Raw genomic sequence first — 26,022 nt, 5'->3', positions numbered from 1 at the left:
GAATTGAACAAAACGCACAAACAAAGCAACAAAAGACAAAGCAACGAAAGAATGGAGTAATGAAGGCACAGATTTATTGAAGATGTGCAAGTACAATTCACAGAGCAAGAGTGGGCTCGAGCAAGTGGCTCAGGAGCCCCTTCAATTAGAGATTTTATTAAGCTAAAGAACATGAACACCCCCTGTGCCCTCCAGAGGCCTCCAATCAGTTACATCCAATGAAGGATTGATCCATGACCAATTAGAGGCTGAAGTGGAGACTTGGCCTGTGGTTATCACAGAAGTGAAGATGTGGCCTGTATGTTGCCTAATCCTGCCTAGAATTGGCTGTACCTGCTGTTCCTTTTGCTTATGTGAACTGGCTGCACCTGCTTTTCTTTTGTTCCTACCTTAATCCTTGGTTGCCCTAATTCCCTATTCTCCTGCCTCAATGTGGTTAAGTTCCCACCAATCAGATGTGGTTGGACTCGTGTGGGACTTTGAGGAAGGGGCTTAAATGAAGCTGGCTCTTCAGGGAGGGCCCCTTTTGGTCTTCTTGAGTTCTTCCGCCTTCTGGCCAGCAACATGGTTAACATTCCAGCAGCAGCTTGGACCATCGGGTGGCCTTAGAAATGCCAACCAAATGTCTAAGTGGTGAAGCAGGAAGATGGAGCCTGGCATTTTGCTGGGACTGACACACTCACCCTGGACTGCCCAGCCTTGGAAATCCTTTATGGGAGAGAGAATACACTTCTATCTTCTTTAAGTCTGTGATTTGGATTTTCTGTTTATCCATCCAAGCTGCCTGCAATGAACAAAATCACGTTCCCCGTCCTAGGCAACGTTTAGATAGATGGGTCTAAATGTGTACACCCTCTACTCTGAGAATGATAGGATAGTTACAGAATGTGGGAGGCAGGAGTGGGAGGAGAAAGCACTGTAAGTATGGGCCTGTCTTGAGAGAGCCAAGAAGGACTTAGGCATAGTCGAGCACTAGGCTAACCTCACCTAGCAGAGGATTCACTTGCCCATCGTAAGGGGCTTGGTGAGGGTTGGACCCTAACTTCCCATCGCTTTTGAGAGGGTGAAAATTTCAGTTTGGGCACTGGCAAGAACAGAGAGAGGGAGGGAAAAATTATGTAATATACACATGTATATGTGTAATATATATATTTTGAAATGTATATATCATTCATTAATCTTCTCAATAGTCCTGAAACAGCCACTGAAAAGTTTTGAAGCAGGGCCAGTTTAATCCACTGAGCTTGGAAGCTGATCCTACACCCTGGTCAAGCTTCAGGGATGGCAGCCGCTTGTGAGAAACCCTGAGCTTGAGCCACTCAGCCGCCCAGCCACCCAGTCACCCAGCCACCCAGCCACCCAGTCACCCAGTCACCCAGAAAAGCTGCTCCTGGGTGCTGTACCCTCAGAAGCTGTGAGATAATAAACATTTATTGTTTTAAGCCACTAAATTTTGGGATAATTTGTTAAGCAGCAGTAAACAGCTAATACACTCAGCCTTGTTTGGGGTGAGTGATGTGTTTCTGGAAGCTCTTTCAGAGAAGTGAGGGAGCTATTCTCCCAGAAGCCACAGCAAACCTTTCCTTGTGTTTCATTGGCCCAAACTGAATCGCTGGCCTATGCTGTCATGTGACCGTGGCCATTGGAGAGGATGAGGCAATAACCTCCAGCCTGGGCCACTTCTGGGGAGGCGGTCAGTGCCCCACAACACTGGGGGAGGTGCGGAGGCCTGAACGGAAGTTGGGGTGGCTGCCAAGAGGACCACAAGTTCTTCCATGCCACATCGATTAGGGCTCCTTCTGAGGGAGGAATGTGGGGCTGCGTAGAACAATGGGATTGACTTTAAGTCAGAAAGTTATAAATGTCACCTCAGTGCTGAGACCCTTGGAGGAAAAACCAGTCCTTGGAAGACTGCTTTTCTTTGTGGAAGCTCATCACCCTGCCGCTGCTCGTGAGACACTGCCTTCCTTGGCTGATGTCATTCCAGGCTCAAGGTCATCAGTGAGGCAAAACAGGCTTTCTCCATACTCTCTTTATCAGAAGGTTCGTGACTGATGAGGTAGTGGTCACTCCAGCGGGAAGAGCAACAACCACTCTTGATAAGTACTTTTTTTTTTTCTTCTAAAAACTGTTGCTCTAAATTTGTTGAAAGTGGTTCAACAGTATTGGAGTCTGGGGTCAAGTGGCTGTGTAAGGACAACTTTTGCCATTGTGGGTGATCTATGGGCTGACACATACAACAGAAGAGGCCAGGAGGATGTCACTCGTGTGTGTGTGTGTGTGTGTGTGTTTGGTAACAGCTCTATTGAGATATAATTCACACACCATACAATTCACCCATTTAAAGTATGCAATTCAATGGCTTTTAGTGTATTCAGAGAGTTGTTCAATAATTACCACAATATACTTTAGAATATTTTCATTTTCATCATCCTCAGAATCCCTACACACTTTATGTCCCACCCTCTAATCCCTCTATCCCCCTAGTTCTAAGCAACCACCAGTCTATTTTCTGTCTCTTAGATGTGTGTTTTAAATGCCTTATTTGCCAGAAAATAAGATTTTGGGGAAAAAAAGCAAGAAGTTGTACCTTCCAATGATAAGTATAAGGTATAGTGTAGATTGCTGTCATGAAATGCTCTACATGGCACATGTGTGTTTTCTGACCTACACATTTTTACCAAGTGGGCTGTAATTTTGTTGAAATGACTTGAAAACTCTACAGGTGACTGACCCTTGTTGTTTGGGAAAGTGGTAGGTGCAGGGTGATGGGGGGTGGGTGTGGGGGCTGACTGGGCTGGAAGGATGGGTCTGGGGATATGATATGATGGGAGGGGGTATGGAAGCAGCTCTGAGGGGAAAGCAGCACAGATCAAGTGTGTGGACAGGGAAGAGTTGACATCCTGAGTTCCATGGCAACCAGATTTGCCAAGGTCTTAGAGTGTGTCCAGAGTGGAGCCTGACCACAGACCTTAGCTCAAGGGACCCAGAGCCCCTCTGAGTCAGCTGTACTGAATTACAGCCCCAAATCTGGGTCAACTGGGGAGAGATGACGAGGATTAGGGTTCCAAGGTGAAATTGTGCCATTGCACTCCAGCCTGGGCAACAAGAGTGAAACTCTCTCAAAATAAAATAAAATAAAATAAAATAAAATAAAATAAAATAAAATAGCCTAAGGATGCATTTCTCAGAACTTATCCCTGTTGTTCAATGATGTGTGTCTATACAGTGGGGCCATAACTAAGACGTATGTTGCCCAAGCTGGCAAGATAGCTCTGACCTTCTCTTGGGCCCCTCATTTCCCCCAGACACAGGTTGTCTGCAGTCTTGACCAATGGCTGCCAGGTCATGGACTCCGCTGCAGGGGCCAGTGGGAGGCCCCAGCTCAGGCAAAGGCACAGGCAGATATTTCAGGAGTCTGCTAGGGCTGGCACTGAGGGCAGAGACAGAGGGGTCTCCCTGTCCTTTGGAGAACCTCACGCTGCAGAAATTCCAGACTGAACCTTCATACCGAGTAGGGGAGGAGCTGTCTGCGGGTTTGAGCCTGCAGCAGGAGGAAGGACGTGAACATTTTATCAGCTTCTGGTATGGCCTTGAGCTGGTAGTTATAATCTTGGCCCTGGTGGCCCAGGGCTACAGTCATCCTAGCATTCCCCGCTGAAGTGGAGCAGGTACAGTCACAGCTGTGGGGACAGCATGCTGGCCAAGGGTCTTCCCCCACGCTCAGTCCTGGTCAAAGGCTGCCAGACCTTTCTGAGTGCCCCCAGGGAGGGGCTGGGGCGTCTCAGGGTGCCCACTGGCGAGGGAGCTGGCATCTCCACCCGCAGTCCTCGCCCCTTCAATGAGATCCCCTCTCCTGGTGACAATGGCTGGCTAAACCTGTACCATTTCTGGAGGGAGATGGGCACACACAAAGTCCACCTTCACCATGTCCAGAATTTCCAGAAGTATGGCCCGATTTACAGGTAAGCCTGGCAGAGGGTGGGAGCCGAAGGGACAGGGAGGAGGAGGGGCCTGTGTAGCCCTGCTGTGCTCCCCACTACCCCAACAGGCTGTTCTCTGGTTCCAAACTCCTGTCTAACTTCTTCTTTTTTTTTTTGGTAATACAATACAGAAATATATCAGGGATATTTCAAAATTCAACATTTGAATCTGCGAATGTCTTAAGTACTCTAAAGCAGACATCTACTTTTGAAACAATTGGTGGCAAGACCGCCAGCCATCTGTAAGGAAGCTCTTTAACAGGTCCAAACCCCAGGTCTGGCCAGGCATGGTGGCTCACACCCATAATCCCAGCACTTTGGGAGGCCGAGGTGGGCGGATCACTTGAGATCAAGAGTTCCAGACCATCCTGGCCAACATGATGAAACCCCGTCTCTACTAAAAATACAAAAATTAGCTGGGTGTGGTGGCAGGCGCCTGTAATCCCAGCTACTCGGGAGGCTGAAGCAGGAGAATGGCTTGAACCAGGGAGGCAGAGGTTGCAGTGAGCCGAGATCGCACCATTGCAATCCAGCCTGGGCGACAGAGTGAGATTCTGTCTCAAACAAAACAAAACAACCTCCTCGGTCTGAGGAGGGGAGACTGGTGAGGCTAAGTTTTGAATTCCTGGCCCTGTAGCTGTCAGCCCAGCCAGCGAGTTTTAAAAATTCGGAGAAGGCCGGGTGCGGTGGCTCACGCTTGTAATCCCAGCACTTTGGGAGGCTGAGGCAGGCTGATCACTTGAGGACAGGAGTTCGAGATCAACCTGGCCAACATGGTGAAACCCTGTCTCTACTACAAAAATAAATAAATAAATAATAAAAATAAAAAAAATTAGCCGGGCATGGTGGCGGGGGTCTATAATCCCAGCTACTCGGGAGGCTGAGGCAGGACACTCGCCCGAACCCAGGAGGTGGAGGTTGCAGTGAGCCGAGATCATGTCACTGCACTCCCGCCCTGGGCAACAAAAGTGAAACTCCGTCTCAAAAAAAAAAAAAAAAATCGGGGGAGGGAGATTTGAAGTTCAGAGCACAGAGTGAAAAGGTCGCAGCGTGGTCAGGTTTGGCGCTAGCGACAGACCCAGCATTCCTCCCAGCGCACGCCGCCGCCCGGGCCGCGCTATTCCGAAATTGGGTCCGCCCTCGCGTGGCCCCCGGCCTGCTCCTGCGCTCTTCGCGGGTCGCTCACCTCCGCCTCCCCCCGACACAGCCCGAGCGCATCCGCCCCCCGGGTCGACCCGCGTTTACCTCAGGGCGAGGTCCAGGCGCTCGGCCCCGCGGAGGCGGCGGCGGCCCCACCGCAGGTTCCTAGGTCGCAGTCACTCTGCCGCCAAGTTCCCCAACACGGACTCCGTGCGCTTTGAGGTGTTACGGGGGCGCTGGAGCACTGGCTTCGCTGGCCCTGCCAGGAGGCGGCGGGGAAGCAGGGAGCGACCCGGTATGCGTTTCTCTGCCCGGCCTGCGGCCCTGCAGCATCCGCTCCTCGCCTCTGCTGGCCTCTGCCCTCGCTCGCTGCGTTCACCCGAGCTCATCCGAGCCCACCGGACCCGACAGTGGCGCGCTAAGGTGACGTCCGCGCGGCCGGACCTCTCCTGTCCAACTTCTGATCTTCTTCCAGGCCTGGGATGGTGGTGGGTAAAAGGGAAAGTATTCCTAGTTCCCAGGCCTGAGGCCTCAACCTTCCCCAGATCCCACTCCCTTTGAAACTCTCGGAGAGAGGTGGTTAGAGAACAAGCCCTACTAAATGCCTCCCTACATCCGTTACCCTCCGCACACCTTGCAAGCGAAGTTTGTTGTCCCCATGGTCAGAGGAGGAGACTGAGGCTCAGAGAGGTCACCCAGCTAGATTCCTGTCCTGCTGGGGTGCTGGATCTCACCCCTTGGCCCTGAGGCTCTGAGTCTGTCCCTTCCCTTTCCCAAGAATCGGGCTTGCTTCCTGCTAGGAGGAAAGGCCTTTTTTTTTTGTCTTTGGGCCTCTGTGCCTCCAGGGCTTGTGGCTTTTTCCTGGGAAAACTGCTAAAGCTGTTTCCACGGTGGGCAGCCTTTCAGCCACACCTGGCTTCTTTGCTAAGAGTCCGGTTGAGAGGGAACGGAGGTGGCGTAGGGGTGGTTGGGGGCTGGGAGGGGAGACCAGGAGGGACAGTACGTTTTCCTTTAAGTGAAAGGTCTTTACAACTCAGAGCATTCCAATGGGTCAGTCACGAAGAGGGAAGGGTAAGGTGTGTTGGCCGGCTTGATGACTGGGCTGGGGGTGGGTGGGAAGGCAGGCTTGTTTGTGTTGGGGCTTCAGCTGCTCCCTCCCTCTCTCACAACTCCTTTAAAGTCCAAACTGCCCCTTTGGATAGCTGGTTGGTGGCAGGGAGCTCCCCCTACCCCGCACCCCACCCTATTCAAGGTTGAGTGCTGGGCTTGGGAGGTTGCTCCCCGCTGGGTCTCTCCTTCCTCCCCCTCTCTCCTAGGCCTATTGGTGCTTCTGTCCCGTGCTCACTTCACATAGATCTCTAGTTATCCTCGCTTCCTCCTCTCTTCCCTTTTCACCACTTCTTAGACCCTCAGTAGCAACTCCTTATTTTATTAAGCCCCTTTGTTACCGGTGGAGGGTGTCCAGGTTCTTGGCGTCTTGAACAAAGAATTGGACAAAATGCACAGACAAAGTAAGGAAGGAATGAAGGGATTTATTGAAAATGAACATACACACCACAGTGTGGGAGGAGGCGGAGCGTAGGGGCTCAAAGGTCCCGTTACAGAATTGTGGGGCATTTACCCCCAGAGGATTCCATTGGTTACTTCAGATACACCTTATGTAAATGGAGAGGATGAAGTATTCAAGTTACATAGTCATACACCCTATGGAGAGGATATTTCCTGTTATAGCTGAAGTATGAATCGATCTTATGTTCCCTGCCTCCAGACCCTATTTTCCTGCCTCATCTGCCCCTTCAAGAGATGTGATCCCCATAAATCTTTATGGGAGGCAGAGGGACCGATGGTCTTTTTTCTGTAACTGCTTCATGCCGGCTTGGGGCATAGTCCCTACCTATTGGGGATCATGGAACTCTCACCCTGCTCTATCTAGTGGAGGAAGGGTAGCTTCTTGATGTCCAGGGGTGGTGTCTTCACTTGGAACTGGCTGGAACCTTTGTTACATGATCATCTGAAGCTTGATGGTCTCTAGGTGAGAGGAAATGAATTTGGTTAAAAGATTTAATGGAAACTTTAGGGAGTGGTTACCTATACTGTCAGAAATGTTTGTTGTAGAGATTTGCAGAAGAAAAAACAAAACCTAGTCTTTTCTAGAATCTATGTGTTTCCTTAAAGTCTTGGCATGAGTGGCCCCATTTTGGTTTTGTTTGGTTTGTTGGGGCCTAGTGCATGAGATCAGTCCAAAACAACGGCCTCCCAGAATTTTGTTGAAAAAAATTCCCTTTTTGATCAGGTTTTCACTTAGGTGAGAGTGTGACCAAAACCTAGGGCCTCAGTGCCACTCTCAGTTACCATCATTTTGGGTTTCTGGTCTCAGCATGTCATTTATAGGTTATGGTGTCCTCATGGTTGCATATTTCTTTGAGCTCCTGTTATTCCAGTTGAAGAGAGACCATATGACATTCTAGAGATGGCTCATGCAAGCATTTAAAACCTTTGAGAGCATACAGCGCGTCAGGGAGACCATTATTATGGCTATTAGGAGGATAATACCAAGAATTTGGGAGTATACTCCTTACCCAAGGTCCCCATAAACCAAACCTCCTAAAATCAAATGGATCTAAGAATGAGCTAGATACAGTTTACTCACGGCTGGGTGAGGTGGCTCACTTGAGGTCAGGAGTTCAAGATGAGCCTGGCCAACGTGGTGAAACCCCATCTCTACTAAAATACAAAAATTGGCTGGGTGTGGTCATGTGCACCTGTAATCCCAGCTACTTGGGAGGCCAAGGCAGGAGGATTGCTTGAACCTGGGAGTCGGAGGTTGCAGTGAGCCAAGATCACGCCACTGCACTTCAGCCTGGGCGACAGAGAGAGACTTGACTAATCAATTTCTTCGTCAGTCTCCTACCACTAAATTTCTATAGTCTTCATTTGATGTATTTCTGTATAGGCCACAAGTGCCAGCAGCTGCACAGATACTTCGCTGTTTAGCCAATTCTATTATAACTTTCACAAGAGAATTTAGAGTCTGTAGCCTTTAGAGTAGAATTTGCTATAGAACCTATCATGAGGGATACATTTCTAATCATTGCTTCTTTTACTTTAAACCATGGAAAAAGGACCTAACAAATGATGCCCTTTCAGAAGAGTGAAGGACTTCTGGCAATGTTCTCTTTAACCCACGATGTGGGTTATGTGGAGTGAATCAATTTTTTGTTTTTGATTGATTATGAGCTAACACATCTACCATTAAAGTTTCTTACATACATTGGGCCTTTATCCATGTATAAGGCTGGCTGCAAACTCCTTCACAAATAAAAATGTTCCCCATAAGTGCACATAACAGACCCCTTTTCCACTTCTATTGTTCGTAGAAGGCATAAGCAAGAAAAAATATTCAAAAATAAGAGTTTCATGATAGTAGAAGTCTTAATCTGTGAACTTGGGAAAAGCTGTTCACATCAATGATGTCATCTTTTTCTTGGGAGAAATTTCCCTGGTTAGTTTTACCTTAAGCATTCCAGTGGGTGCACAGCTCCAAGAGCATGGAGGGGCCCTTCTCAGTTGTGAGATTATGAACCCAAAGTTCAAGGTCCTGAAGTTTTGTTATAGTGTAGATGGCAAGGACAGTCTTTCTCTGATGTTTCCAGCAGATTCAAACCATAAAAAGCTTTTTTTTTTTTTAATCTGGTGAAAATACACTGTAGCATAATAATCTACTGTTATAACATCAGCCCTCTTGCATGGGAAAGCTTTTCTACAACCAGAAAACATGCATGGAAAATAACAATGGAATGAAATCCCTTTATAAAATGTTTAAATGGCTGACCAGATGACCAAATATACCTGAAGCTTTAATTGTTTTCCTAGGAATATGGGATCAAGCAGTGGTTATAAACAATTTTTTGTTGTTATTTAGTTTTTATTTCATAATCATAAACTTTAACTCAACTCTGCAGTCCAGCTAGGCATGGAAGGGAACTGTAGCGAGAGCACAAAGATTCTAGGATACTGCGAGCAAATGGGGTGGAGGGTGCTGTCCTGAGCTACAGAAGGAACGGTCTGGTGGTTAAGATAAAACACAAGTCAAACTTATTAGAGTTGTCCACAGTCAGCAATGGTGATCTTCTTCCTGGTCTTGCCATTCCTGGACCCAAAGCGCTCTGTGGCCTCCACAATATTCATGCCTTCTTTCACCTTGCCAAAGACCACATGCTTGCCATCCACCACTCAGTCTTGGCAGTGCAGATGAAAAACTGGGAACCATTTATATTGGATCCAGCATTTGCCATGGACAAGATGCCAGGACCTGTATGCTTTAAGATGAAGTTCTCATCATCAAATTTCTCCCCATAGATGGACTTGCCACCAGTGCCATTATGGCATGTGAAGTCACCACCCTGACACATAAACTCTGATAATTCTGTGAAAGCAGGAACCCTTATTACCAAATCCTTCCTCTCCAGTGCTCAGAGCATGAAAGTTTTCTGCTGTTCTTGGAATCTTGTCTGCAAACAGCTCAAAGGAGACGTGACCCAAGGGCTCGCCATGACTGCGATGTCAAAGAGCACGGTGGGGTTGACCATGGCTGATAGTACAGGGCTCCTGGTGGCAGTGACGGCATCTGCAAAGTGACAGGTTATAAACTATTTTAAACAATTTCAGTATTAGCTGGTTTAACATGAAAGTCTTTTCTTGATATGTAATTAATTTTTTGTTGTTGTTGTTTTACGTGGGTTAGTAGCTTTATACAAGAAAATTTGGTCATTTTTGTGGTTTACAATAACTTAACATAATTATAATTGTGATTGGTAACATATACTTAGACATTAGAATTTGAGAAATCCCATACAATTTTGGAATATATTATTCACAAAAATATAACCTAAAGAAGATTTAACATCATTTTGTCAATCCCATGTACCTAAACATGTCAAATAATCCTGTTTACCTCTTTTCTGGATGTTTTCAGGGGCCCTCTGATTCATCTAGAAAGCCAGGCATTAGGAAAGACAATTTTGAAACTGAAGTTTGATTTTGGAATTCCAGATTACCGTAAACTATTTATTTTGCCAAAATGATGACTCAGAAATTTTAAAGAAGCAAAAACCTTTTGTAACCTTCCACACACACACAAAAAAACCCCAACACTTTCTACTGTTCATATACACCTTGCATGTAAAACTGTTTCTAGTAGTCTTAATTGCATGTTATAATGGCAAATTTGTTTTTTTTTGAGACAAAGTTTCACTCTTGTTGCCCAGGCTGGAGTGCAATGGCATGATCTCGGCTCACTTCAACCTCTGCCTCCTGAGTTCAAATGATTCTCCTGCCTCAGCCTCCCCAGTAGCTGGGATTACAGGCATGCACCACCTTGCCCAGCTAATTTTGTATTTTTACTAGAGATGGGGGTTTCACCATGTTGGTCAGGCTGGTCTTGAACTCCTGACCTTAGGTGATCCACCTGCCTCGGCCTCCCCAAATGCTGGGATTACAGGTGCGAGGCACTGTGACTGGCCTATAATGGCGAATTTTAACATAAAACCTGGTAAGTTAGGCCAGGCACGGTGGCTCACTCCTGTAATCCCAGCACTTTGGGAGGCCGAGGCGGGTGGATCATGAGGTCAGGAGTTCAAGACCAGCCTAGCCAAGATGGTAAAACCCCATCTCTACTAAAAATAATAATAAAAAATTAGCCAGGTGTGGTGGCGGGCGTCTGTAATTCCAGCTACTCAGGAGGCTAGGGCAGAGAATTACTTGAATCTGGGAGATGGAGATTGTGGGTGAGCCGAGATTGCGCCACTGCACTCCAGCCTGGGGGACAGAGTGAGACTCTGTCAAAACAAAAACAAAAACAAAAAAAACTGGTAAGTTCTGATAAAGTTTCTGATAAGGTTTGACTACTTCCAGCACAGCTAGGGGCATGGCTAACTCCACATGTCCCCAGGCCTTACCTAGCTGGAAAGCAGGCAAGTTAAACAATTTTCAAAAGCCAAAGGAGCAGCTTATGATGTTAAAGGATTTAGCAGACCTAGTATTTGAACATAATGTACACCACATGTTTACATTTTGAAGACAACTGTATTTTTCCAATAATCTTGAAAACTGTCTTTATTTCCCAACTATTGCCAAAGTCACATGAACTAAAAGGCATTACACTTTCTACTTTTCTGACAAAATATTTGACTTAAGCTCTTATTATTATTAAACCAATTAATTTAAAATTTTACAGAGGAGATATACGTGACTTCTACTTTATATTTAACCAGTTTGCATAGAGGGAAAGAGCCCAGAGACTGACTCATAAGAAATTCTTATCCTTTCACCAGCATGCCAGATTTCTGGGTTCTCTCTTTCACGCGTGTCCCTGTGAAGAGACCACTGAACAGGCTTTGTGTGAGCAATAAAGCTTTTTAATCACCTGGGTGCAGGTGGGCTAAGTCCGTAAAGAGAGTCAGCGAAGGGAGATAGGGTAGGGGCCGTTTTATAGGATTTGGGTAGGTCATGGAAAATTACAGTCAAACGGGTTGTTCTTTGGCAGGCACGGGCGGGGGACACAAGGTGCTCAGTGGGGGAGCTTTTGAGCCAGGATGAACCAGGAGAAGGAATTTCACAAGGTAATGTCATCAGTTAAGGCAGGAACAGGCCATTTTCACTTCTTTTGTGATTCTTCAGTTACTTCAGGCCATCTGGATGCATATGTGCAGGTCACAGGGGACATGATGGCTTAGCTTGGGCTCAGAGGTCTGACATTCCTGTCTTCTTATATTAGTAAGAAAAATAACATAAAATAGTGTTGAAGTGTTGGGGCAGCAAAAATTTTGGGGGTGGCATGGAGAGATAATGGGCAATGTTTCTCAGGGCTGCTTCAAGCAGGATTAAGGGCAGTGTGGGAACCTAGAGTGGGAGAGATTAAGCTGAAGGAAGATTTTGTGGTAAGGGGTGATATTGTGGGGTTGTTAAAAGGAGCATTTGTCATGTAGAATGACATGTAGAATGTCATGTAGAAGACATCACCTGACTTGGGGCAGGTGATGGCCTGGATGCAGTTTTGTATGAACTGAAAAACTAAATGGAAGACACAAGGTCTGAATAAGAGAAGGAGAAAAACAGGTATTAAAGGACTAAGAATTGGGAGGACCCAGGACATCCAATTAGAGAGTGCCCAAGGGGATTCAGTGTAATTACTTGTTTGGTTGGTGAGTTTTTGGGCTCTATTCTTGACAGAGTCCCTTTTTTAAGTTGGAGGCTGAGTTTGGTGAGGTGTGTTTTTAAAAGACCGTTAGTCCGTTTTACCTTTCCTGAAGATTGAGGACGGTAAGGGGTATGAAGGTTTCACTGAATACCAAGAGCCTGAGAAACTGCTTGGGTGATTTGACTAATAAAGGCTGGTCCGTTATCAGACTGTATAGAGGTAGGAAGGCCAAACCGAGGAATTATGTCTGACAGAAGGGAAGAAATGATCGTGGTGGCCTTTTCAGACCCTACGGGAAAGGTCTCTACCCAACCAATGAACGTGTCTACCTAGACCAAGAGGTATTTTAGTTTCCTGACTTGGGGCATGTGAGTAAAGTCAATTTGCCAGTCCTGGGCAGAGGCAAATCCCTGAGCTTGATGTGTAGGGAAGGGAGGGGTCCGGAGGAGTAGTAGAATAGCAGATGGAACCCTGAGAAGTGATTTCCTTGTGGATAGATTTCCATGATGGAAAGGAAATGAGAGGTTCTAAGAGGTGGGCTAGTGGCTTGTAACCTACATGGAAGAGGTTATGAAATGACGACAGAACAGAATGGGCCTGTGAGGCTGGAAGGAGATATTTTCCTTGGTCTAAGAACCATTTGCCTTGTGTGGGAAGAGATTGATAGGTGGAAGTTTTAGTAGGGGAGTAGGTGGGAGTGACCGATGAGAAGGAGAAAAACTGGCTGTGAAGGATAGAAGTTGGAATGCTAGCTGCTTTTTAGCTACCTTATCAGCATAAGCATTGCCCAGAGCAATGGGATCTGATGCCTTTTGATGGCCCTTGCAGTGAATGACTCCAGCTTCCTTTGGAAGTAAAGCGGCCTTGAGAAGAGTTTTTATTAAAGAGGCATTAAGATGGAGGACCCTTGTGTAGTGAGGAGACCTCTTTCAGCCCATACAACAGCATGGTGGTGCAGGATACGGAAGGCATATTTAGAGTCAGTATAAATATTGACGTGTAATTCATTTGCAAGAGTTAGGGCTCCAGTTAAGGCAATGAGTTCAGCTTGCTGAGAGGTAGTGGAGGGGGGCAGAAAGTATATGCATCAGGTGTGAGGAAGAAAATAGATTTTGGAAGTTATGAGAACTGGAGAGAGTGAGTTGAGCACAGTTTGTGATTTTGAGGGCCTCTAAAAGTATTAAAGCAGCGACAGCTGCCGTTCACAGACATGAGGGCTAGGCTAAAACAGTAAGGTCAAGTTGTTTGGACAGAAAGGCTGCCGGGCGCGGTCCCAGCTCTTGTGTAAGAATTCTGACCGCACAGCCCTGCACTTCAGCTGTGTGTAATGAAAAAGGGTTGGATGAGTTAGAGAGAGCTAGTGTGGGAGCAGCTTCTAGGGCTGTTTTTAAGGAACAGAAAGAGGAGTGGCAAAAGAATTTAGGATCTATGGGATCAGCTAAGTTCGCATTTTTAAGTTTATATAATGGTTTAGTCAGGATGGTAAAACTAGGTATCCAAAGGTGGAGTATCTAACCATGCCTAGGAAGGAAAGGCGTTGTTGCTTTGTAGAAGGGGTTAGGGTTTGCGAGATTAGCTGGACGTGATCAGCAGGGAGAGCATGTGTGTTTCATGAAGAATTATGTTGAGATAGGTAATGGATGAGGAAGAAATTGGGGTTCACTGAAGTAATGGGGCCTGTCCGTGAAGACTTGCAGCAGTACAGCCCAGGTAATTTGCTGAGCCTGATGGGTGTCAGGGTCAGTCCAAGTGAAAGTGAAGAGAGGCTTGGATGAAGGGTGCAAAGGAATAGTAGAGAAAGCATGTTTGAGATCCAGAACAGAATAATGGGTTGTGGAGGGAGGTATGGAGGATAGGAGCATATATGGGTTTGGCACCATGGGGTGGACAGGCAAAACAATTTGGTTGATAAGGCACAGATCCTGCACTAACCTGTAAGACCTGTCTGGTTTTTGAACAGGTAAAATGGGGGAATTGTAAGGAGAGATTATAGGCTTTAAAAGGCCATGCTGTAACAGGCAAGTGATAACAGGCTTTAATCTTTTTAAAGCATGCTGTGGGATGGGATATTAGCATTGAACAGGGTAAGGGTGATTAGGTTTTAATGGGATGGTAAGGGGTGCATGATCAGTCACCAAGGAGGGAGTAGAGGTGTCCCATATGTGTGGATTAAGGTGGGGAGATACAAGGGGAGGATGTGAAGGAGGCTTTAAACTGGGGAAAAGGGTGGCAATAAGGTGTGGTTGTAGCCCAGGAATAGTCAGGGAAGCAAATAATTTAGTTAAAATGCCTGGACCTAATAAGGGAACTGGGCAGGTGGGGATAAATAAAAAGGAGTGCATAAAAGAATATTGTCCAAGTTGGCACCAGAGTTGGGAAGTTTTAAGAGGTTTAGAAGCCTGGCTGTCAATACCCACAATAGTTATGGAGGCAAAGGAAATAGGCCCTTGAAAAGAAGGTAATGTGGAGTTGGTAGCCTCCATATTGATTAAGAAGGGGACGGACTTACCCTCCACTGTAAGAGTTACCTAAAGCATCTGTGATGATCCAGGAAGCTGCTGAAGTGATTGGGCAGCATCAGTCTTCAGCCGCTAAGCGGAGAAGATCTGGGAAGCAGTCAGTCAGATAGCCTTGGGCCAGAGTTCCAGGGGCTCTGGGAGTGGCTGCTGGGTGAGTTGGACAGTCCAATTTCCAGTGGGGTCCTGCACAGATGGGACATGGCTTAGGAGGAATCCCAGGCTGCGGGCAATACTTGGCCCAGTGGCCAGATTTCCAGCACTTGAAGCAAGATCCTGGGGCAGGCGGTCCTGGAGGAATGCCTGGCAGCTGCGGTTCAGGCGTTTTGAAGTTCTTGTATGCTGGAGATGCGGCTGGGTTTTGTCTCACAGCAGAGGCAAGTAATTGTAACTCAGAAATGTGTTGCTGTCTGGCTGCCTCCTCTCTATTATTGTACACCTTGAAGGCAAGGTTGATTAATTCCCGTTGCGAGGTTTGAGGGCCGGATTCTAATTTTTGAAGCTTTTTTCTAATGTCAGGGGCTGACTGGGTGATAAAATGCATATTGAGAATAAGACAGCCTTCTGACCCTTCAGGGTCTAGGGCTGTAAAGCGTCTCAGGGTTGCTGCCAAATGAGCCATGAACTGGGCTGCGTTTTTATATATGAGGAAAAAGAGCCTAAACACTAACTGATTTGGGAGAGTTCGGATAAAGAAAAAGGAGCATTAACCTTGACTATGCCTTTAGCTCCAGCCACCTTTTTAAGAGGAAATTACTGGGCAGATGGGGGAGGGCTAGTTGCAGAACGAAACTGTAAGCTGGACTGGGTTTGGGGAGAGGAGGTGATAGAAGGATTATAGGGTGGAGGAGCAGAAACTGAGGAAGAATTGGAGCCTGATTCAGCCTGGCTGGGGAGTGACCTGAGGAGCAGTCTGGGGATGAGGGGAGAGGTCAGATGGGTCGGTAGAAAAGGAAGATTGGAAAGACTCAACAACACTTGGGGTTGGGACTGAAGGGACAGGTGGGAGGGAAAAGAAGATTTGGGACCAATTGCATTGGGAACAGACTAGGGAGGGAACAAAGAATGGCTGGATGTCAGGTACCTCAGACCATTTGCCCATTTTATGACAAGAATTATCTAGATCTTGTAGGATGGAGAAATCGAAAGTGCCGTTTTCTGGCTATTTGGAACCATTGTTGAGTTTGTATTGGGGTTAAGTGGCATTGCAGAAGAAAATAAGGTGTTTAGGTTTTAGGTCAGGTGTGAGTTGAGGTTTTAAGTTCTTGAGAACACAGGCTAAGGGAGAAGAGGGAGGAATGGAGGGTGGAAGTTTGCCCATAGTGAAGGAGGCAAGCCCAGAGAAAAGAGAGGATAGAGACATGGAGAGAAGGTTTGGGGGTGCCTGCCCCCCAGGAAAGTGGAGAGAAAAGGGAGGGTAGAGACACGGAGAGAAGGGGAGTGCTTGCCCCCCAAATTAGTGGTGCTTGCCACTAAGGGTGAAGGATCAAGGCAGGTGTCCCCATGGTGATCAAACACCTCTGAAATGTGGGTGAATAATCAAGCAGGCGTCCCCGCAGTGATTAAACACCAAGGGAAGACTGTCTTCCTGAGTCTGTGACCGGCACCGGAGTTTTGGGTTCGCGGATAAAACACGTCTCCTCTGTCTCTGCCAGAAAAGGAAAGGAACTGAAATTAAGGGAAGGGAGAGATTGAAAGATGGCACCAAGATTGAAAGGAGAAAGAGGTTGAGAGATAGTGAGAGAGGTTGGAGAAGAGAGTAAAAAGAGGCTGCTTACCAGGTTTAAAATTGGTGGGATGTTCCTTGGGCTGGTTGGTCTGAGGGCCTGAGGTCATAGGTGGATCTTTCTCACGGAGCAAAGAGCAGGAGGACAGGGGATTGATCTCCCAAGGGAGGTCCCCCGATCCGAGTCATGGCACCAAATTTCACGCGTGTCCGTGTGAAGAGACCACCAAACAAGCTTTGTGTGAGCAATAAAGCTTTTTAATCACCTGGGTGCAGGCAGGCTGAATCCGAAAAGAGTTAGCAAAGGGAGATAGGGGTGGGGCTGTTTTATAGGATTTGGGTAGGTAATGGAAAATTACAGTCAAAGGGGGTTGTTTTTTGGCTGGCAGGGGTGGGGGTCACAAGGTGCTCAGTGGGGGAGCTTTTGAGCCAGAAGAGCCAGGAGAAGGAATTTCACAAGGTAATGTTATCAGTTAAGGCAGGAACAGGCCATTTTCACTTCTTTGTGATTCTTCAGTTATTTCAGGCCATTTGGATGTATACGTGCAGGTCACAGGGGATATGATGGCTTAGCTTGGGCTCAGAGGCCTGACATTCTCTCCCTGAGTGGCCCCAGGGACCCTGCTTGACTGTATGCAAACAAACACATTGCAATGAATTAAGAATATTCATAAATAGTTTACAAATTTTGGAGAAACTAGGCAGAGAGAGAGAAATATGACTAAAATTCTATTTTTGAGAGTATACTCAACACACTTAAAGTATCAGGAAGCCTAAAATCCAAAAAGTTAGTTTAAGGATAAAAAAGCTAGTATGCTCCATTAATTCCTGCAGGCCCAACAAAGGTAGCTTGGGAATTCCAGAAAAATGGAATGAATGATGACTTGCTAGAAATGCACAGGAACACAGAACTAAATGAAAACCTTCCACTAGGAACTAAGAAAAATCATGGTTTTTATATACATGCATACACAAGCAAAGTCAGAGGAGAACAAATGGCAAACAAATGAAAACTAGAAGCAAAAACAAATAAGCAGGAAACCAACCCTAAATTTTCTTATTCAATTTACCCTGGAGGCTACAGTGTTACACAGGGCCCCCCAAAACCCACATAATGAATATTTTATTCCTGATACACAATTCAGTATCCTTAAGTTCACTAATATTATCATACATCCTGTGCAATTAACAAATTCACTTTAGGCGTATGACCAATAAGTACTCCAGCACTATCCATGCAAAACAGTAAACATAGTATGAAGCAATGTAAGCATGTATGTGGAATTTGGTTCCACACTAAATCCAGCTTCATGCTTAACTATATTAAAAAAAAGAGTTGCCAAACTGCCAATGCATTTTTACAATACTTCTTACTTTAATCAAGACTAAGAGCTTTAGCTATAAAAATGTTAATTAGCCAAATGTTTCCAATTCTTTATCAGGTTTTAAAGAATATTTTATTATTTAAACTGTTCCTCATCTTTCTCCCCTACTTAATGGTTCCTTACTACATTGTTTCATAAATAACCTTTTCAAAACTGTAACTTGAACTAACTTTTAGATAACTTCTGAATTAGACAAAATTATTCTTTCCTTTTTTTAGTAATAACCCTTTCAGGCACATTTTGTATACAGAATTACGTGTTAACTAGAAATCTTATCCTTTGTAATGTAAAATTTTAGTGAAACCCTAAAAAGCAAGAAATCCTGAAATATCAGATATGGGCATTTATAGATAAGAACAATTCCACAATTTTAGAAACATATTTCCCCGTATCACAACCCTTTCTTACTTGGAAATGACCCAGATATTAAATGAGTGCCAAAAATAACTTTAAGGTTTTAATTTACACAAAAAGTTTACCTAAAGCATTTATCCCATTTGCTGTACTCAATTTTTACTTTTAACAAGGGAGACATGAGACACTAATTAACATATGTAAAATGAACATTGGTTTGGTCCTGAAAGGTGGGACAACTCAAGGCAAGGAGTGGGCTTGGAGGCTTTCAGATCACAAGTGGGAGACAGATGTTTGCATTCTTTTGAGTTTCTGATTAGCCTTTCCAAAGGAACCAATCAGATATGCATTTATCTCAGTGAGACTTTGAATAGAAGGGGAGGCAGGCTTGCCCCAAGCAGCTCCCAGGTTGAATTCACTGACATTTAAGAATATCTAGTGGTGGCTCATGCCTGTAATCCCAGTGCTTTGGGAGGCTGAGGCAGGCAGATCACAAGGTCAAGAGTTCGAGACCAGCCTGGCCAATATGGTGAAACCTTGTCTCTATTAAAAAATTTAAAAATTAGCTGAGCGTGGTGGCGCGTGCCTGTGGTCCCAGCTTCTTAGGAGGCTGAGGCAGGAGAATTGCTTGAACCCAGAAGGCGGAGGTTGCAGTGAGCCGAGATCACACCACTGCACTCTAGCCTGGGTGACAGAGTGAGACTCTGTCTCAAAAAAAAAAAAAAAAAAAAAAAGATAGCAAAGACAAACATAAAATTCAAACAAAATGTATACTGATAATACTGAAGGCATTTCTATTTTTATTCCACCAATAATTTTAAAGCTAGCTTGTTTAGTAAAGTTATACTTTAAGTCACGTGAACTTGAAAATTGCTTAGACTTATTTACTTAATTTATGAGTGCTCTTTTACTTATAAGGCAATTTGGTAGACACAACATATAACAATGTGTACATACAAATAAACACATCTAGACATGTATACACACACATAAACGAAGATTCAATAGCTTGGAAGCTTAGCCATGAGATAGCAATACAAGCTTGCCAGTTTTTGCCCCAACAGATAATCCAATGAAGGCTGTGAACCAAAATTTTGGCTAAAGCAGTCTCCATGGCAGTTTGATTTTTAAAGGCCAAACCTCCCAAGACTTCAAAGCAGGGTGTCACGTGTTAACCAGGCCCCCTGCTTAGAGCTGCAGCACAAAAGCCTGGATACATGCAACTCTATTCCACTTTCCAATTCAACAGTAAACTTCAGGTTCCAAACAATGTTGGGGCCAAACAGCATTGCAACTGCGGAGAGAAAATTCTAAGGAGGGCTAGACCTCAGAACCTCTGCCAAGAGCATCCTCTTTGGAGTGGCTGGGGTCCGCAGGACCCACAGAGCATCCTCCTGTGGGGTCCAATCTTAGGGTCCCAGACGTCTCTGGCTTTAGGTGGGCATCACATGCAGGCTTTCCCCTCTGGAGCATACTATGAACTTTATAAGAGTAGCCATGAACTGTAATGTGAACTGGATGCTGCGTGGGCTTTTTTTTGTCCTTAGCTAGTTGAGCACTATAAGGGAAGAATTTAGCGTAAGAAAATAAGGTTTAAGCCCCCAGAAACATTTATGAGTTTGCTCCGAGCAGCACCGCATGTAGGGATCAGGAACCATAGGCAAAAAAGATTTTTTTAAAAAGTCCCTCCTGCTTTGGGGCAGCGCAATTATTCCCTTTCATTCGTAGACCTTCAGGCAGTACTGGTGACCCCAGCCTCAATTTCCAAGGAGCTACTAGGAAACAGCCGCTGAAAGACTGAAATAGAAAGAGACAAAAAAAAAAAAAAAAAAAGAAAAAAAAACATAAAAAAGACCCAGGTCCCTTAAGCGAACCGGGCGGTGGCAGTCAGGCTGCTTCTCCACATGGAAACCCCTTAGTTTCACTGGACACGGCCAGAAACCTGCAGTTGTCTCCGTGTTTAGGTGGGGCCCAGCAAGGGTCCCAAGTTGGAACAGAAAAGAGAAAGAGAGAGCTCCTGTATGGAGCAGAAAGGAAAGGGAGAAAAACGAATCCCAAACTTTGGGCTTACCTCTTCCTCCTGGCTGGCTGGCCAAAATATATGTTACCGGTGGAGGGTGTCCAGGTTCTTGGTGTCTTGAACAAAGAATTTGACAAAACGCACAAACAAAGCAAGGAAGGGATGAAGGGATTTATTGAACATGAAAATGCACACCACGGTGTGGGAGGGGCCTGAGTGTAGGAGCTCAAGGGCCCCGTTAACAGAATTTTTGGGAGTTTAAATACCCCTTAGAGCATTCCATTGGTTAATTCCATACGCCTTATGTAAATGGAGAGGATGAAGCAAAGTTACAAAGTCATTTACAGCATGCGCCCTATGGAGAGGATATTTCCTGTCACAGCTCAAGTGTGAATTGGCCTTATGTTCCCTGCCTCCAGACCCTAATTATCTTTCTGTTTTCTGAGTCACTTCCATCTGAATCTTGCAACATATCCCTGTAGTTGGTGTTATTATTTCCCCACTTTACAGATGGGGAAACTGAGGCCCAGTGAGAAGAAGGATCTTGTCAATGTCACACAACTCATGAGAGCAAAGCCAGGGCAGGAACTGGAATTGTCTGACTTCCAGCTCTGTGTGTCATTATACTTGAACTTATAGCTAATAAACAATAAACTTCTGAATAAATGTGAGGAATTTAAAATACAACTTTTGTGGGTTTTTTTCCTAACACGAAGGCTGTTCTTGTTTTATACAGAGCAATTTACAAAATACAGAGAAACACAAATGAAAAATTAAAGTCAGATACAATCAATTCCAATTGATTTAACATTTAAGTATCATGAGGTATGTGAATATACTATATATGCTGCTTATGTTGTCTCACAACAATATATCAAGGAATTCTTTCCTTTTTTCTCTCTCTAATATAAAATTATTTTATATTTTAAGAGAAAGTGCTGTTCAGTGGTCCTCAGACTTTTCTGGGGAAAGATCTCATTTCGTTTATTTATATCTTCTTCCTTTTTCTTGATCTATCTTATTAATATTTACTTTTTTTGAAACAGGGTCTTGCTCTGTCTCCCAGGGTGGAGTGCAGTGTGCCATCATAGCTCACTGTAGCCTTGAATTCCTGGGCGCAAGTGATCCTCCCTCTCCCTCCTCAGCCTCCCAAAGTACTGGGATTACAGGTGTGAGCCACTGTGCCTGGCCTCTAATATAATTTTAAAAGGCAGCATAGTAGTTCACAGTATGGATTTTTTTTTCGCCGGTTCTTTAAAGTGAACATACAACCTACTCTTGACTTTTTTGCTGTTAGACTTGAGGCTGCAATGGACATCCTTATCCATCAAGCATCGTTGCTGATGTCAGATCATTGCCTTGGGCTAGATTCCCAGAAGCGGAATTGATCATGATAATAGCAGTTCAAGGGCTTGGCTGAACTTGGTTAGGGGTATGGCGCTAGTTAGTGCGAAGACACATGGTAGCTGGAAAAATAATGAGGGGATTTTCTGGGAGGCCACAGAACAAGTGAAGGCCTGAAACTCATCAAGGGAGGCCCAGGCTTTCTGGCTCAGTGGTTAAAGCAGCACTATGAGAGGAGAGAGAGAGAGAACATGCACACACATGAGTACACTTGGCTTGTATCTCCATGTTTTTATGATATTTTGCCTAAAAGTGTATCTTAATTTTCTTCGATAAAAGGCAGAGGCAAGCAAGAAGTGGAATTTTCTGTTGTTTTTTAGTAGTTGTATTTTTATTTCTTATTTTTTGCTTAAACAACAGAATTAATTTTCTGGCAGTTCTGGAAACTAGAAGTCAGAGATCAAGGTTTCGGCTGAGTTGCTTGCTTTCTTCTGAGGCCTCTCTCCTTGGAGTTAGATGCCATCTTTTCCCCGTGTGTTGACATGGTCTTTCCTCTTTGTGTATCTGTGTCCTCATCTCTTCAAGTAAGAACACCAGTGATATGTAACAGTTGTATGTGGGTAGGCACATTGGCTCAAACCTGCCATCCCAGCACTTTGGGAGGCTGAGGTGGGAGGATCTCTTGAGCCCAGAAGTTTGAGACCAGCCTGGGCAACATGGCAAAACCTCATCTCTACAAAAAACACAAAAATTAAGCATGGTGGTGCCTGTAGTCCCAGGTACTTGGCCGGGCTGAGGTGAGAGGGTCGCTTGAGCCTGGGAGGTCAGGGCTGCAGTGAGCCGTGATCACACCACTGCACTCCAGCCTGGGTAACAGAGACCCTGTCTCAAAACAACAATAACAACAAAAACCCAGTTGTATTTAATACAGATTGTCTGCAAAGTGATTTGCAAGCCTGTCTCCCCTGCCTGTATGCTGGGGCTTGATGTTTTACTGAAGTTTTATTTTAATAGAGACAAAGTGTGTTGTTGGGTGGCCTCTGACTCTTAGGGTCAGGGTGGCCACTCTCAGAATTTCAGTTGTAGAGTCTGACAGGGATTTGGCCTGGAATATGGCCTACCTTGCAAGCTATAGTGAGTCACTCTAGCAGTGACATGAAAGTGTGCCATGGTTCTGAGCTCTGTGGACAGGTGAGAAGCTGGGGCTGCTGTAGGTGTGGACACAGGAAGAATGCGCAAGGAGTGGAGGACTTGCTGGTCCATGGAAGGCTCGGGGGTGGCTTTGGGCTGGCCCTGGGGATGTGCTGTGGGACAGCAGCAACAGTGATCATAAAGCTGTCACTTGTAGAATGTTTAACAAAGGTCACATCCATATACTTCCTATTGTCTTGTCCTTCAGCAACGCTGCGAGACAGGTACTGTATTTGTCTCCATTTTACAGAAGAGGAAACTGAGACTCAGAGAGGTTAAGGGCCTCAACTCAGGTCCCACAGTCAGCAAGTTGTGGAACTGTGAGGCAGCTGTGCTGAGCCTGTATCCATAGCTCTCCTCGGATCCTTCCATCAGCCCCTCTCCCCCACCACTCCAGGGAGAAGCTCGGCAACGTGGAGTCGGTTTATGTCATCGACCCTGAAGATGTGGCCCTTCTCTTTAAGTCCGAGGGCCCCAACCCAGAACGATTCCTCATCCCGCCCTGGGTCGCCTATCACCAGTATTACCAGAGACCCATAGGAGTCCTGTTGAAGTGAGTCCTGGGCCATCTCCCAGGGACTGGAGGGAGGTGGTGGGGAGCTGTGGAGAGGGCAGAGGCTGGGGGTGAGGGGCTGAGGCCAGGCTTGCCCTGTGCCTCCTAGCAGGGCCTCTAGGTGAATCCCCGTCATTTTCCTGCCTCCCTAAAACAAATGATGGTGATGATGATGATGATGATGATGAATTGCTCTGCCAGCCTTCAGGGAAATGGCCATGCTGAAGATCCTAATGAATAATTAAAGATCTGGAAAAGTTCTTACTGACTGGTTTGCTCACTGAGTCCCACCTTACTGAGCATCCTTGATGAATCAGGACTTGTGCCAGGAACTGGAGATACAGTGACAAATAGAGCAGGGACCTGCCACTGTGAGTCCCATACAGGCTAAAGGGGCAGTGAGACATTTGTCCTACATGGGGACAGATCAGTGTATTTAAGTGTAGTGGATACTGTTTTCTACAAAATTGTTCATAAATTTTTTTTTATTTTGAGATGGGATCTCATTGTGTCATCCAGGCTGGAGTGCAGTGGTTTGATCATGGCTCACAGCAGCCTCTGCCCCCTGGCACAGGTGATCCTCCCACCTCAGCCTCCCAAGTAGCTGGGATTACAGGTGCGTGTCACCACACCCAGCCAATTTTTACATTTTTAGTATAGATGAGATTTTGCCATGTTGCCCAGGCTGGTCTCAAACCCCTGGGCTCAAGCAATCTTCCCGCTTCAGCCTCCCAAAGTGCTAGGATTATAGGCATGAGCCACCATACCCACCCCATCAAAAATGTAAAATGCGGGTCAGGGCGCAGTGGCTCATGCCTGTAATCCCAGCACTTTGGGAGGCCAAGGCGGACAGATTGCTTGAGCTCAGGAGTTCAAGACCACCCTGGGCAACACAGTGAGACCCCATCTCTACAAAAAATAAAAAATAAAAAATTAGCCGATGTGGTGGCACATGCCTGTGTTCTCAGCTACTTGGCAGGCTGAGGCCAGAGAACTACTTGAGCCTAGGAAGCAGAGGTTGCTGTGATGAGAGATGGCACCACTGCACTCCAGGCTGGGTGACAGAGCCGGATCCTGTCTCAAAAAAAGAAAAGAAAAGAAAAGAAAAGGTAAAACGTAGCCATATCAAGTGTGGGTGAGGCTACAGAGCAACTGGGGCTCTCATCTGTTACTGGTGGGAGTGTAAACTGGAGCCACTACTTTGGAAAATGGTTGGACATTTTCTCCTAAAATGGAATATTTGCATACCTGTGACATAGCAGTTTGATTTCAGGGATATACTCCAAAGAGTATCCCTGCTTTGGGGGATGTGTAGTAGAAGGTTTGCAGTGGTACCGTTCATGATATTAAAAACCAGAAAGCTACTGAAATGCCCAATAGGATTATAAGTGAGTGAATTGTGGTACACACCAGTCAAAATGAAGGGACTCAGTCTCCCACAGCAATACAGATGATACTTGGAACGGTACAACTAAGTGAAAAAAGCAAGTCTGGCAAAGCATGACAGCTTTTCTTTCTTTCTTTCTTTCTTTTTTTTTTTTTGAGGCAGAGTCTTGCTCTGTCACCCAGGCTGGAGTGCAATGGCACGATCTTGGCTCACTCCAACCTCCGCCTCCCGGGTTCAAGTGATTCTATTGCCTCAAGCTCCGGCGTAGCTGGGATTATAGACGCCCGCCACCATGCCCAGCTAATTTTTGTATTTTCAGTAGAGACGGGGTTTCACCATGTTGGCCAGGCTGGTCTCGAACTCCTGACCTCAGGTGATCCACCTGCCTCGGTCTCCCAAAATGCTGGGATTACAGGCGTGAGCCACTGTGTCTGACCGACAGCTTTTTAAAAGAAGTTAAACACAAGTATATATTTTGTAATAGTACCTTTTGGGAATAAATGGAGATCAGATAAAATTAGACACAAATGAGAGCAAGGGATTCTAGTGGATGGTCTCCTTAGAAGGGAACAAAGGATGTGGAAGGACCAGGAAGGCAAGTGTAAGTTACTGTCAAGTTCCTAGTTTCTATGGTGGGTGGTAAGTTTGTGATAATATTCTTATCAACAAAAACACCCCCAAGTCACGAAGAGGACTTTGCATGGATTGATGAATTTCAAGAGTGTGCATGAATTAAGGTTTATTATGACCAACCCAGTTCGGGGCACCTGAGGTCCCCCGACAGAAGTGAGTAATGGGATGTGCTGGGGGTGCAGAGGAGGAGAGGCTGGTCAATTTTGTTTGTGCAAGAGTCAGAAAATGTTATATAGAGGGGCCCTGGAGTGTCAAAGGTGAGCATCGGCCAGGAGGAAGTGGGAGTGGCATGGAAGGCATGCCTGCAGCTGAGGCAAAGACTGGAGAGACTGAAAGTTACACAAAGGGTTCTAAGAATATCAGTTCCTGGTCCTCAGCAGAGGGAGTGGAGGGGAGTTGGAGTTTTGTTCCCCTTCACTCTCTTTTTTCCTTTCTCTTCTCCCAGCCAGGCAGAGCAAGGAGGAGGTGAGAGGCAGAGGGTGCTCGGAGAGGTGAGGGCAGAGGCCCTGGTGGGAGTGCTGGATGCTGTGAGCTGTGACTCAGCTTCCTGGGAAAACTGAGTCAGCCCCCTCTGTGTTCACCAGGCCTGGGG

At 45.9% G+C, this 26,022-nt stretch overlaps 1 protein-coding gene and 1 pseudogene across 3 annotated transcripts in view; one reads left to right on the top strand and one right to left on the bottom strand.

Annotated features, from left to right (window-relative positions):
- The first annotated feature begins 2,747 nt into the window (after nt 1-2,747).
- CYP11A1 (cytochrome P450 family 11 subfamily A member 1) overlaps nt 2,748-26,022 on the top strand; it is a 30,913-nt gene continuing 7,638 nt past the window's right edge. Inside the window, exons 1-2 of one of the 3 annotated variants that reach the window (XM_003811110.6) lie at nt 2,748-3,965; nt 23,255-23,410. In XM_003811110.6, coding sequence (XP_003811158.1) covers nt 3,697-3,965; nt 23,255-23,410 — 425 coding nt within the window. In that variant the 5' untranslated portion in view covers nt 2,748-3,696. Of the gene's footprint in view, nt 5,612-23,254; nt 23,411-26,022 lie in introns of all 3 variants that reach the window. The other 2 variants (XM_034939129.4, XM_008963477.5) reach the window with 2 other exon arrangements.
- On the bottom strand, nt 8,014-20,734 carry LOC103784889 (peptidyl-prolyl cis-trans isomerase A-like; annotated as a pseudogene).

This window comes from Pan paniscus, chromosome 16 (assembly GCF_029289425.2).
Source record: "Pan paniscus chromosome 16, NHGRI_mPanPan1-v2.0_pri, whole genome shotgun sequence".
Lineage (NCBI taxonomy): Eukaryota > Metazoa > Chordata > Mammalia > Primates > Hominidae > Pan > Pan paniscus.
Note: the sequence above shows the minus strand (reverse complement) of the source record. Positions and strands in the feature narration are given on the sequence as shown.